This window comes from Pectinophora gossypiella, chromosome 21 (assembly GCF_024362695.1).
Source record: "Pectinophora gossypiella chromosome 21, ilPecGoss1.1, whole genome shotgun sequence".
In the NCBI taxonomy this organism is placed as follows: Eukaryota; Metazoa; Arthropoda; class Insecta; order Lepidoptera; family Gelechiidae; genus Pectinophora; species Pectinophora gossypiella.
In genome coordinates this window covers 7390981-7404184 of record NC_065424.1, presented here as the reverse complement: position 1 = coordinate 7404184, position 13204 = coordinate 7390981, and the positions used below count along the sequence as shown (strand labels likewise).

At 39.2% G+C, this 13204-nt stretch overlaps 1 protein-coding gene across 1 annotated transcript; it reads right to left on the bottom strand.

Annotated features, from left to right (window-relative positions):
• Positions 1-1747: 1747 nt before the first annotated feature.
• Positions 1748-7427, bottom strand: LOC126376589 (tubulin beta-1 chain-like). Its single transcript, XM_050024078.1, has 2 exons — positions 7268-7427; positions 1748-3450 (listed from the first exon to the last, which is right to left on the bottom strand). Exons 1-2 carry the CDS (start codon positions 7322-7324, stop codon positions 2161-2163), a joined length of 1347 nt encoding a protein of 448 aa, XP_049880035.1. The 5' UTR covers positions 7325-7427; the 3' UTR covers positions 1748-2160.
• Between the last annotated feature and the right edge of the window lie 5777 nt (positions 7428-13204).

The window sequence follows — 13204 nt, the reverse complement described above, 5'->3', positions numbered from 1 at the left end:
ATCTTCCTTCCTTCCTAAAATTAAGAGCTGTCAATCATCAGTCTTTTCGGCGGATATCAAAATGCGAGGTATCACTTAAAGTAAAATTAGGTGTCTGCAGAAATTGGGGCCTTGTCCGTTAAAATAAAATTATAATAGGTACCTACCTTACCTACAATTTCAGAATGTTAAATTTTAAATAATAGATTACTGGAGGTTAGTACAGCAAGAATTATGCAAAGATGTTGTCATACATATTTACATGATCAACAAGACGATTATTATAAAACAAAAAACAGGTTCTTTCACTAGGTAAGTACATAAAATACAGTGGCCATGATGACATCATCGGTCGAGTCGCCCCGCGCCATTTTGGAAAACTCGTATTCAAATTCAGGGCTGCGTGTCATCGAGTTGTTTAATATATTTTTTATTTTATTTTTAAATTCAATATTTTGTACCTATTAAAGAAATTTTTATCATAATTATTTTTATGCGTAGTTGTATGGAAGTACCACAATTGTTAACCTAAATGTTAGTTCAAGAGTGTAACTGTTGTTAATATTTTTAAAGTTACCTATGTTGAGTGTAAACTAAACTTTCTCTTCATAACGAATGAAGTAATTAAAATATTTATTTTATAGTTTGTGCAAGTAATGGAACCCGTCGAATCATCTACAGACCTGAGTATTTATTTAAGTGCCGCTATTAAATATGAGTTTTCTCTCCATAAAAACGTTTAAAGCCGACTAAGGCAAAGCGTATAATTTTTCTAAGATTACTATTGATGTTTGTTAGATTTTATTGTTTATTTTTATCATCTTTTCAATGTTACGGTATCCTCATACATACATGTATTGCATTGTATTCTTATGTAGGTACTTATCTATTATTATTTACGCTATTGGATTGAATTTTACTTACTAAGAAGGCTAACATTATTTTCTTCGAAATGATTTATGACCTGTTTGCAAAAGAATGTCACGAAATCATAACAATGAATTCAATATACATCGGATGACGCGTCGCATGATCCACTTCTCTTGTTTACAATAACGCAAAATTGTCATGACATAATGCTTTATTTATAACAAATTTAAACCTGACATCATGTAGCGTTATCGCAGGAAACTGTCAAAGACCATTTTAGTTCGGTCCATGCTCATTCCATGCCCTTCAGGAAGATTTATGAGCAGTAATATGTTATTGGGCAGAATGGGAGTTCAAGAATAAGTGGTTGTTGTGTATAAGTGCAATTTCTATATATAGTACCAAGGTAAGTGATATCAGGTTGTGTGACCTAAAGACAGACCATTCGATAAGTACATTTCTTACATTGCTGTATATTTGAAGTTGCTAATTAAATTTAATATTATTATGGAAAGACGTAAGAGTTACACATATTTCGTATTTATTATATTTACTAGTGGTTTAGTTATTCTATGTTCTATACAGAGGACACAGTAAATAAAGTTCTTCCTACAGTGGCCATGACATACTTAAGATGATGATGATGTGTACGTACATTGTAGGAGTAATTACTTGTGTTTATAATAATAGCGAATGAATTGAAAACTATCTTATCAAATCTCTTTTATCTATCATGCATGCCAGAGCTATTTTTGTAAAGTTTTTATGTAGGTGCTTAAGCAATCAGCCATAAAAAATAATTGTTTTTTTAATAAACTTACTTTTTTTACTTTTATTTAATTATGTTATTATTACACTAATGATGTGGGGTTTCTGTTTCTGGACAAGAATACAACAGTTAATAAATAAAAATCTTTATTATATACATTAAATTATTGTTCAAAACAATTTTAATCATAATAAACTTCGGTTATTGAAGCCGTCATAATTATGTCACGTTTGGCCTATTGGAGATGTCCAAACTTTGTCACAAATACATAAAGAGTGTCTATGGTAGATCAGCCTTTATAATGTCAGATCTTGCTCTCAACGAGGCTTGGTGGAATCATTAGGAATGTATTTATGAATACTTTCGATTCACGCTTTCATGTCATGACCGGAGTTTGTTAAGTCGGGCAATCTGTTAAAAGTTAGAAAGCAGGTCTTTTCATTTCACAGTATAGGAATCATTAATGTTACTTAAAAATAAAGTAACGCGAAATATAATGGCATGTACTTTTGTTGCTGCGCAACTAGTATAATGGTCAGCGCTTAATGGTGATCGTCCATCTCTTGCTCCTGCTCCTCGTCGAACTCGGCGTCCTCGTCGGCGGTGGCCTCCTGGTACTGCTGGTACTCGGACACCAGGTCGTTCATGTTGCTCTCCGCCTCCGTGAACTCCATCTCGTCCATGCCCTCGCCGGTGTACCAATGCAAGAAAGCCTTGCGCCTGAACATAGCGGTGAACTGCTCCGAGATGCGCTTGAACAGCTCTTGGATGGCGGTCGAGTTGCCGATGAAAGTGGCGGCCATCTTGAGACCGCGCGGCGGGATGTCGCACACGGCGGTCTTCACGTTGTTGGGGATCCATTCCACGAAGTAGGACGAGTTCTTGTTCTGGATGTTGAGCATCTGCTCGTCGACCTCCTTCATGGACATGCGGCCACGGAAGATGGCGGCGACGGTGAGGTAGCGACCGTGGCGGGGGTCGCAGGCAGCCATCATGTTCTTGGCGTCGAACATCTGCTGGGTGAGCTCGGGCACGGTGAGTGCGCGGTATTGTCTGCTTCCACGGGATGTAAGAGGAGCGAAACCAGGCATGAAGAAGTGGAGACGGGGGAAGGGCACCATATTGACAGCCAGTTTTCTAAGATCAGCGTTTAATTGACCGGGGAATCTGAGGCAAGTGGTAACACCAGACATTGTGAGGGAGACTAAGTGGTTAAGGTCACCGTAGGTGGGTGTAGATAGTTTGAGCGTGCGGAAGCAGATGTCATATAGAGCCTCGTTGTCGATACAATAAGTTTCGTCGGTGTTTTCTACGAGCTGGTGAACTGAGAGAGTCGCGTTGTAGGGTTCGACGACAGTGTCTGATACTTTGGGCGAGGGGACGACTGAGTATGTGTTCATTATTCTGTCGGGGTACTCTTCACGGATTTTTGAGATGAGAAGTGTACCCATACCGGAGCCAGTACCACCACCGAGGGAGTGTGTGAGCTGGAATCCTTGGAGGCAGTCACAAGATTCAGATTCTTTGCGGACTACGTCTAGGACCGAATCGACTAGTTCAGCGCCCTCGGTGTAGTGTCCCTTGGCCCAGTTGTTGCCAGCACCCGACTGTCCGAACACGAAGTTGTCGGGGCGGAAGATCTGTCCGAAGGGTCCCGAGCGGACAGAGTCCATGGTGCCGGGCTCGAGATCCACAAGGATCGCTCGGGGCACGTATTTGCCACCGGAGGCCTCATTGTAGTAAACGTTGATGCGCTCCAACTGCAGGTCCGAGTCGCCATGGTAGGCGCCGGTGGGGTCGATGCCGTGCTCATCGGAAATGATCTCCCAGAACTGTGAAAGAGAGAGAAAATCCGTTAGAACTAGTAGTAGGTAACATTCAGTGAATGTCGAACAGAATGCAATCCATTAAAATGCCAGCACGAAAGCTCTCACAACTAAGTGTAAGTGCGCCCGCGCATTGCCGCTTTCAAACCGGTTCTATGCTGCTGAACTGATATCTCCACAGAGATTGTACTTATTTGTTGTTAGTTCCATTCATATTCAAATAGTGAACGTGAAATTCTTTTGACATTGTACTAACTATTGTCACAGCTATTGTAGTGGCATGACATGTTTCTAAACTCAATAAAGCTCAATGAACCATCGCGTAAATGGTAGACGGGATACGTAATACATCTTTAATGACTGGTACAGCTTCACAGAGGATTGCGCAAGACAATGGCATGAGTTATAGCGGGTGTGTACAATACCCCCGCCTGGCGTCGCGGCGTCGGCCGCCGCCCACGCCTCGTCCCGTATTTGGCTTATCTCGCCTTATAAGTGGAGAATGTCTCGTTCGCTTTAAACTTATTAGCATTGGAAACCTTTCGATCCTCGAAATCCGTGGCCTGATTGAGCTTATCGGCCATATGGCCCGTCGTAATAAATTACCATATATTACTTGAATTACAAGTGTCCATTAAGATGCAGATGCAGTATGTTTAAAAAAAAACATCAATCACAATGTTGTTTTCACGGCAGACGCTTACGTAACTGACGAAACGCTAGAAAAATCCTTGACAGCGACAAAAGCCTGTAAGTGGCGTTGCTTGGCGACGATTGGAGGGCATTAAAATTCAGCCGGCATACACGACTATCGGATGATGTCATCTTGCAGCCGTAGGTGTACTTGTGTGGGTAAGGCGAACGCGCCTCGCCTGACACTACCGTATAAGGCAATATGACTAATATGGACGCAGACTTTGATTAAAGTGTATTCTGTAATCTATTTTTAATATTCTTATTCTTTGTAACATTTATCTTCAAATGGTTGGAATTAGAGACAATCGAGGACGATGGTTCACGCAGAGAATCAACTTATATTACTACCTATAAAAAAGAACGAAACATGTCAAAATATTAACTTTCAAAATCTGAACAGAGTAATGATTTTTAATAACAACAAAAAGTGAAAGGCGATCAATGTTCGATCGTGGCGGGAAAGGCTGCTTTCTTAGTAACTAGATAAGTCCGACGAAAGTGTGTGAACGGCGAGAGGTACAATGCGCCACTTGCAAGGGAAACCTTGGTCTGTACAATAGACGTTATGTACATCTCCCACCTGCCTTACATTTCGCCTTAACTACAGAATCACAAGTGCCATTTTCAAATGGTCTAACTGAAGCTATAGCTGTGGTAACTAATGCGCAATGCTCCAAATAAGTCACACGGTCTTAAGATTCTCAAATGAAAACAGATAAGTACATGCGTCATATTTATGCAACAAGTTTCAAAAGTGAGAACCTCCTTCGGAACTGTTAAATGGTAATGAGCGAAGTGAAAGAGCTAAATGGAGTGGGAATAGAAATGCGTTCGTCCATTTTGCAACTGTGTAACAAAGAAAGTACATCCTTTACGAGCTTCATTTAAACCGGTCAAAACATTGGCCCATTGAGTGCAACTACTAGAAAGTACCTTTAGCCTTCAGAATAAAGGTCAGAAATCTTTTTTAACGGTATCCGAAGCTGAAATATAGTCGAAAGTGCAGTTTGCGATGGCGCTGCGATGGTGGCTATTTATAATCGCCGTCAGACGACCGCCAGTTCAACGCCCGCGCTAATCTACAGGCGTTTTTTATTCTATGCACGGATTGCACGGCAACTTGATAAGATAGGCTTGTTTAGTTCCCGTATTTACAGTCAGTGTGGTCTGACTGGAATTCTAACGATGAAAATAGCTTTTAAAGTTATTGTGCATGTGCAAATCTAGGATTAATACGTTTTAAAATCAAAGTGTTCGCTCCAAGTCAGCAACTGCGGACATTATAAACCACTTCCAAGAAAGACTTATTCATCCAAGCGGTCATAGCTACAGTATTAAAGAGTAACTGACTCAAAAAAATCGTTTGGCGCAAATGATTCATACATCTCCATCGAAGCGTGATCGGCGAAGCGGAAAATCTAGTGCCTAGTTGAAATCATCGCCATTGTTTCGGCTTGCAATCATAATGGGAAATTGCCCGTGACTATACCACATATATGAAACGATTTATATAGCCGAAATATCTCATAAATGTACTCGTATCACGTTACTGATTTTATGACTCAGATTTATCTCAACTACATTGCGTAAAACAAATAAAAAACTTCTGCAAGCAAGCTGCAGGCGTTGTGTCAATATATACCTACACATTGACATAGCTTGTTCATCATGTGACATAGGTGTTAAATTGTTATTGGCACACACCGTCTCTTTCCGTCGAGATTCCAAAGCGTTTCTGATTTACCTATACAAGTTGTAGGTACATCAAGTAACATAATAGGAGAAACTTCAACCGTCGGCCGAGTCAATAAGTGAGTTTCTATAGGGAATATGCAGCCCACTTGCTTGGAATAGAAGTTACGGTAAATGCTGTTCATTACTGGCAATTTATTGGCCTTAATTCAATTCAATTGGTTTTGTTTCATCGAACCATTCTGAGCAATAAGATCTTTGAAGTTCATTTTGAATTAGGTACTCAGCGAAGAAGTTTAAAAAGATGTTTGCTCAGACTCTATCTATATTGTCTACCTAGTCATAAACAAATAAAATTCTGCGCAAAACATTAACTATTTTTTCCGTAAAATTGATGTAGAAAATGAATGTAAAAATATACAATCTACATCGATACACTTCTAGCATAGATCAACATCTCTAATAACTCTAACAGATTGTAAAATTTAAGTGCGATGTAAACCAATATAATCCCAATTAGTTGTCAGAGATTGTATCGGTACTCGACGGAAGAAATTGCACGTAATTCATGCACCAACGGTGTTTGAAGTTTCACCGAGTGGTTTTGATATGAAAGCTGCTAATTAGACTCAATTTATAAGATAAATACGTGCACGGAGTTTCTATACAGAACTCAAATTCATTTGTTACGGTAATAAGTATTTTGTTATGTTAAAAGTAATAACAAGTCAATAAAAATATTTGTGATGAAAATATTTGGTATTATAGGAGTATGGCAGTTATATAAGTTTCATAACTAATTCAATAAAGGCTGGCTTAATTATAGATAATTTATTAAAAGAGTCGCCTTGACAACAGTATCTTTATTTCTCATCGGTAAACAAGATTCGAATCGATATCTGGCTAGTTGAGTCATTGCCCATTTTAGGATTTTAAAACGCTTACGTGGAATTATATTCTCATAAGAACTTGAGTAAGTTTTTTTTCTCAGCAACTGTTTACGTAACATGTCTTGTTGACAAGTTTTTTAAAGCGGTACCTAAATGTAGAGCATGCGCAGTCGTAAGGATAGAGGGGGTGGCAAACCTGCCCCATTCACAGTTACGCGTGAAATTCAAATTCAAACCTCACCTATTTTCAAATGAATGGAACTATGCAACAAAACCCATCATTGTCTTGTCAGCTGGTGACCTCCTTTCACACAAAGAAATCGCAAAACTGAATTGACAGAGGTCGTAACCGTACCGTAATGAATGAAATTACCCATAAACGATTGTTCTAGCTACGAATTCTTTAGCGAATTCCTCAGTAAGATAACATAAACCGTTACTGACCGTTACTCTACCGGCTAAGTACCATGTACGTGAAGGCGCGTACTTAACAACTAAGGTAATATTGGAATAATATTTCTAAAACAACAATAATGAATGCTTACCTTAGCTCCGATCTGGTTGCCGCACTGGCCGGCCTGGATGTGCACGATTTCCCTCATATTTATTTTTCAAATTGGAATAAATTAAATACTTAAACACTATACGCGACTCTCGCACAACACACTTCGCAGATTTGATCAGCCGGCCGGCTCGGTGGGGATTTTTGAGGCAAGCGTCGCCTCCGCGCTGAGTCCGGAGCGCGCGCGCTGATTGGTCCGCGGGCCGTAGCCATCTTAGCACGTAGCCAACTTCATGGTAAACTTGCTTATCACTACCGAAATGGAGAGATTCTGCTTTTCTATACATGGATGTGCATTATTGTTAGTCCACATTATGTTTTTTTTTATTGCGTCTGAAGCAACCCTTTATCCGCTTTTATCTTGAAGTATTATAATGGTCTTGTATGAATAGCTGTCTGAAAGGATTTTTATTTCTTTTCCGTTCATCCTTGGGCTTTATTATTTGGTTCCGTTTTACATGTCTGTTTTATGGGTTGATGTTTGATCATGCGTGTATTTTTAGTCCGCAGTGGGCAATTTATTCCATTAGACAATGTGTTGACACACCCCTACACCCCTTGGATTATAAATTCACGTGTTGATAGGCAGTTTGTTATGAAGATATTATTTCTTGTCATGTAATACACTCGATACCTACAACTAATAGACATGCAATTTTACTTTAATATTAGTTCTACCTATGTAATGTTGATTAAAATATTAAATGTTAAGTACCTATCTACTTAATAGATATTTACTTACTTAAAAATAAATGTCTGACAGGAGCCCTGACAATTTTTTAGGTTTTTTTTTTACATTTATTTTAACAGACTTCAATAAAACGACATCTTTGTTTGAACAATTTTAACCTTGACAGTAGGTAACTGTCAATAATAATTTTTTTTTTTTTTGTTTTGGTTTTCCCCGAAGGGTAAGGCAAAGGGAACTATGCCCATACAGCCATGTCTGACGTATTTTTTTTCTTGATGATTAATGAAATGATGAAAGGTGATGATGATGAAACCTAAGCCCCACCCTCGGAGTAGACTCCTACTCCGAACCCCAAACGAATTAACTCAAAAGTCCGCATAAACTTTTGAGTTATGAAGCGGCTTCCTGACACGAAGCGAAAATAGGCAGATACACTTTGTTCATTGAATACTCCAATATAATAACACTCGCGAATGTCTTCCGACTAACTTAATGCGATCATTAACCACAAAACACCACTTCGTATTAATTATTTAGATTACTCAATGAAGAAAGCAACTGTCCCGTTCCCGTTTCCCGCCAAAAAGCCTGTCAATAATAAATAAGTCGCAAAATTAAACTTTTATTAACTTACATTCATAGGTAAGGAACTGTAACGTAACCTAGTAAAAAGTTATTACGAGTGAAAACAGCAAAATGGCGTGTTGGAGTGTTTCTTAAGTTCATTACAAGTATAATATGCCGTTATAGGAAGTAATTAATCCTTTTCTTACTTTTTTGTAGGGTCAGTGGCCTGATATTTTAATATCAATGCCTATTATAGCACCAAGTAATGGGTAGACGTTTTACCTTATAGGTAAGATTAAATTTTCCTACACGCTTATAGATTTCCATACTTGAACGTTTGGAAGACTACATTTTATTTTTCAAAGAAATATACCGTGTGGAATTACAGTAATACGTGACTGAAAAATGTGATAAAAATGTTTTTCTTTTTTACCATTTTTATTAAAAATATTTAAAATATCACACAATAAATAGTAGTATTTTTGTAAAGTCAGAAAGCATTTATAGCTACCTAACTATTTATAAAATATATATACGTATATATATATTACTTATAAACGCTTAGAATATTTAAAAAAATATTATATTGTTTTTACAAGTTACAACTAACATTTCGAAGAAACTCGTACTCTTGACAACCCTATCATTCCTTTTATACTTATTTTTTTATGAAAAATATTTTGTTCTCATTTCGAACGCGTCTAATAGCTTAGTTTAAAAAGTTAATTTTACTTTTTATTCCTACAGCGAACTTGGCACATGTCAAGGATTAATACAGCCTATTTTAGAAAACGATGATTCTATGTTATTCATCACACTCAGTTCTTAGAAAACCGCAAATTGTGTCAATTTGTGGTTTCAGTTTAATAATTGCCTGATGCTGCTAAAAACAACTTTTATGTAGAACATAATTGATTATTACGAACATAATTATAACTTTCCGAGCCTAATAAAACCTCAAACCGAAGTCCCAGGTTCGAATCCCGGTGGGGATAAATCAAAAAAATTCGATTGTCTAAAAATAAGATGATCTTTTTACTCCCGATATACTTGCCGCTTTAAGTACGTAGTTGTTACATGAGCCATGTCAGAGATCTTTGGCGGCTCTATAGTAACCCTGACACCAGAGTTGATGAGGCTGATCATCCACGTAACAAACCGCACAATAGAAGAAGATAAGTTTGTATACAAATCGATTCCAATTACAGGTATTATGGTAATATAATACTACCATTTCCATATGAAAGGTAGGTAGGTACTCGCTATATCATATCAAAACACTGTCTAAGTACCACGACTTTAAAAACAAAAGTTTTATTTTTTAATATTTGTTATAATTTTCTGTTTTATATTCTTTCGTTTCGTCTTTCAGTTAATGTAGGTATTGTTTTTTTTTTTAGTGTAAGTATGTTCTGTTTCGTATTGTAACTACCTGTCAGGGGTCTTGGCGGCTCATAACCCTGGTACCAGGTTTGATGACGTTGGTTATCCACCTCACAACCCACGCGTTAGAAGTGATTATAGGTTACACGTAGTCACACCCCGGACACTTCATACAAAACACCTCGTTTTACACAGACACTACACATTGACGTTATCGTACACGATTGAATACTAAAGTGAGACCGAGGGGGTGAGGTAAACCTAGCTCAGCCGCTGGTGGGGAGCGGAGAGTTGCCGTTCTATACGTAATGTTATTCGGTTATTCCTTATTCTATGCTGTGGCGTCCTCTCATATCTTTCTTTCTTTCAAACATGTTAATGATAACGAGATTCCTATAATTCAGAAAATTCAAGGATATACTAAAACAGCTGTTCAAATACATTATTAAACATAATAAATAATAAACATTGGATGTATCTATTTATTATTAGCATAAAATGTGGATTTTTTTTGTATGTAAGTATAGTGAATCATTGATGAAGTCATAATTACTATGACTATAGGCTGTTTGTTTGTTGACATTTGCCTCGCGTGGGTGCAAAACAGTTTAGCTTATAACACCGTAACATACATCCTACCTACATTCACGCCTGTACGCCCTATCCGGGTTAGACAGAGCCACAAAACGTATGAAAACAACACTGGTTAATTTTATCCATCATTGGACTTTTTTCTTTTGTTTGACATGACTTTTCAGTACCGTCCCTAAGCGGAATGTACTCGGAAGCCGCAACTACCAGGGGATTTGGGTGGTGCGGAGCAGAATCGAAAAAACGTTTGGAAGCTAATTTGAGCCTTTGAGCAATGGTTGGCAGACCTAGGTCAATGTGCAGATTTTCATTGCGAAGGAACCACGGAGCTCCCGTGGCTTTCCGCATGAAACGATTTTGTATTACCTGTAGACGGTGAATTTGAGAGGGACTCGCGTGAGCGAAAACTACCCCTGCATAGGTCATGATCGGACGGATGCAAGTCGTGTAGATTTTCACCTTATTCCTAAGGGACAATTTACTTCGCTTGTTAAGGAGACAATGAAGACGGCCCATTACAAACGCGGCGCGATCGCGCACTCGTTTGATATGGGCCTTGAAAGTAAGACGTCTATCTAAGACTACGCCGAGATTTTTGACTTGCTCCTCCCAAGGGATCGGCTTGCCAAACATCGTGATGACTTTAAGTTGACGGCGTGACCGTGGCGTGTTATAATAGCCCTTTGAAAAGTACACCGCTGCACTTTTCTCCGGGTTTACCTCGATTCTCCATTTGCGAAACCACTTGCCCAAGGCATTGGCCGCGCGTTGCCGCCCAAGTAGTCAATGCTATAATTTTTGCGGCAATCTACAATAAGACACATCAAAAATAATAATACAGGTCAGGTTAAGAGTAAGTACTCTAAAACGGCGAACATGCATGAAGTCAATGATAAAAATGTCTGGTATTGAATGTGTTCCTCTAGTTATTAAATAACTTGGTAATGTACCCTTATTGATTTAAAAGATGTGTTGCTGTTGCAGTTTCTTGACATTTCTTCTCCTCACCCATAACACCTTGCGAAATGGCGTAAATTCAAAAATGTTACATTGACCTTCAACAAGTTTATCCATGATAGTTACGTTGAATAAATGATTCTGATTCTGTCTTTGATGAGAGAGGAAAAAACGAAAGTGGTCAGGGTCGTAGTAAGTAGAAATCCGTCGACTCTGCCCACCCCGACGGGAAATAAGCGTGATATCATGCATGTAGCCATATTTTCCTCCATACTGTTTTGGTAAACATATTTAAAGGCAAGCTGGCACCAACCACTCAGATTTCACGCCCAAAACGGAAACCTACCTAACCAATTCCACTTACAACCTTTTCACTTTACTCACCCGATATCGAGGCCTTTAAATTGTTCATAGGCGAGATATAAAGCTAATTTGACAAGGTTCGATAGCTACTGGATTTTTTATGAATGAAATCGGTAATCGGGTTTCAGGGTGGACAGGTGTTTCGAAAGAATTAATTGTCTTATAAGTAATTATTAAGCATAAGTAAACTGTTTTGATCGAAGTTTGTTTACGAAGAATTGGTGATTCACTCGATCACGCTAAGGATATCAATTTATGGTCTTCTATCGTGTGGGTTATAATAAGGTGGATACCAACCTCAAGATGTTGTAGGGTTATTATAAACCCGCCAAAGGCCCCTGACATGGCTCATGTAACGACTACGTACTTACGTACCTACGTATATCAGTAAGTAGTAACCGGGGCCAAGGCCAACGGTGATCAACAAAACCAGGGCTCATAAAGTGATTTTTGTGATAATGTCCCCTCCGGGATTCGACTTTGGGACCTCGGGATCGTGGGCCCAGCGCTCACGGTTCACCCACTTGACCATGGAGGTCGTTCGAAAGGCATTCAGATAGTAAGATTGAAACCTGGTAAGATTTGTATAAACTTCTGCATTTAGAGCGTTACTTAACCTGTATTGGACTGGTTTTCCATTCGCGGGTTGGACCCCGATACCGACCCCGCCGGCGTGGTCGACGATTTCCCTCATTCAGCGCTTATTCGAGCGCGCGCATTCGATTAATTCTTTCAAATATTTTTCCTCTCAGACGACGCCCTGAGCCGAGATTCGCGCCCAACTGGGCATCCTCAGGCTGTTGTCTTAAATGTTGTACCGGGTGAGAGCCTTCAGCGCTCCCCATTTGTCCGGCCAAGTAGTTAATGTCATCTGCGGCAAATCTACAATAAGTCACGTCAAAAAAAAAGTCAAATCTTCAGGTTAGGTAAGCGGACCCTGTGAAAAACGGGATAATACTAAGAAGAAGAGTATCGGCGTCTGAAGGACTTAATATACGATCCCGACGACCCGATTACTCTAACTATAAAGGCGGTCAATCAGCTCGTGACACCAAACAATTCAGGACCCCGATACCGACCCCGCCGGCGTGGTCGACGATATCCCTCAATCAGCGCTTATCGCTATCGACCCACTAGGGTCGACTAATTCTTTCAAATATTTTTCCTCTCAGACGACGCCTCAAACCGAGGTTCGCATCCAACTGGGCACCCTTAGGCCTGTTGTCTTAAACTTTGTGGCGAGTGAGAGCCTTCAGCGCTCCCCATTTGTCCGGCCATGTAGTTAATGCCACCTACGGCAAATCTAAAAAAAAATACTGCATTTAGAGCGTTAAGTTTTGTATAATCAGTCACTAAGCGGCGAAACCA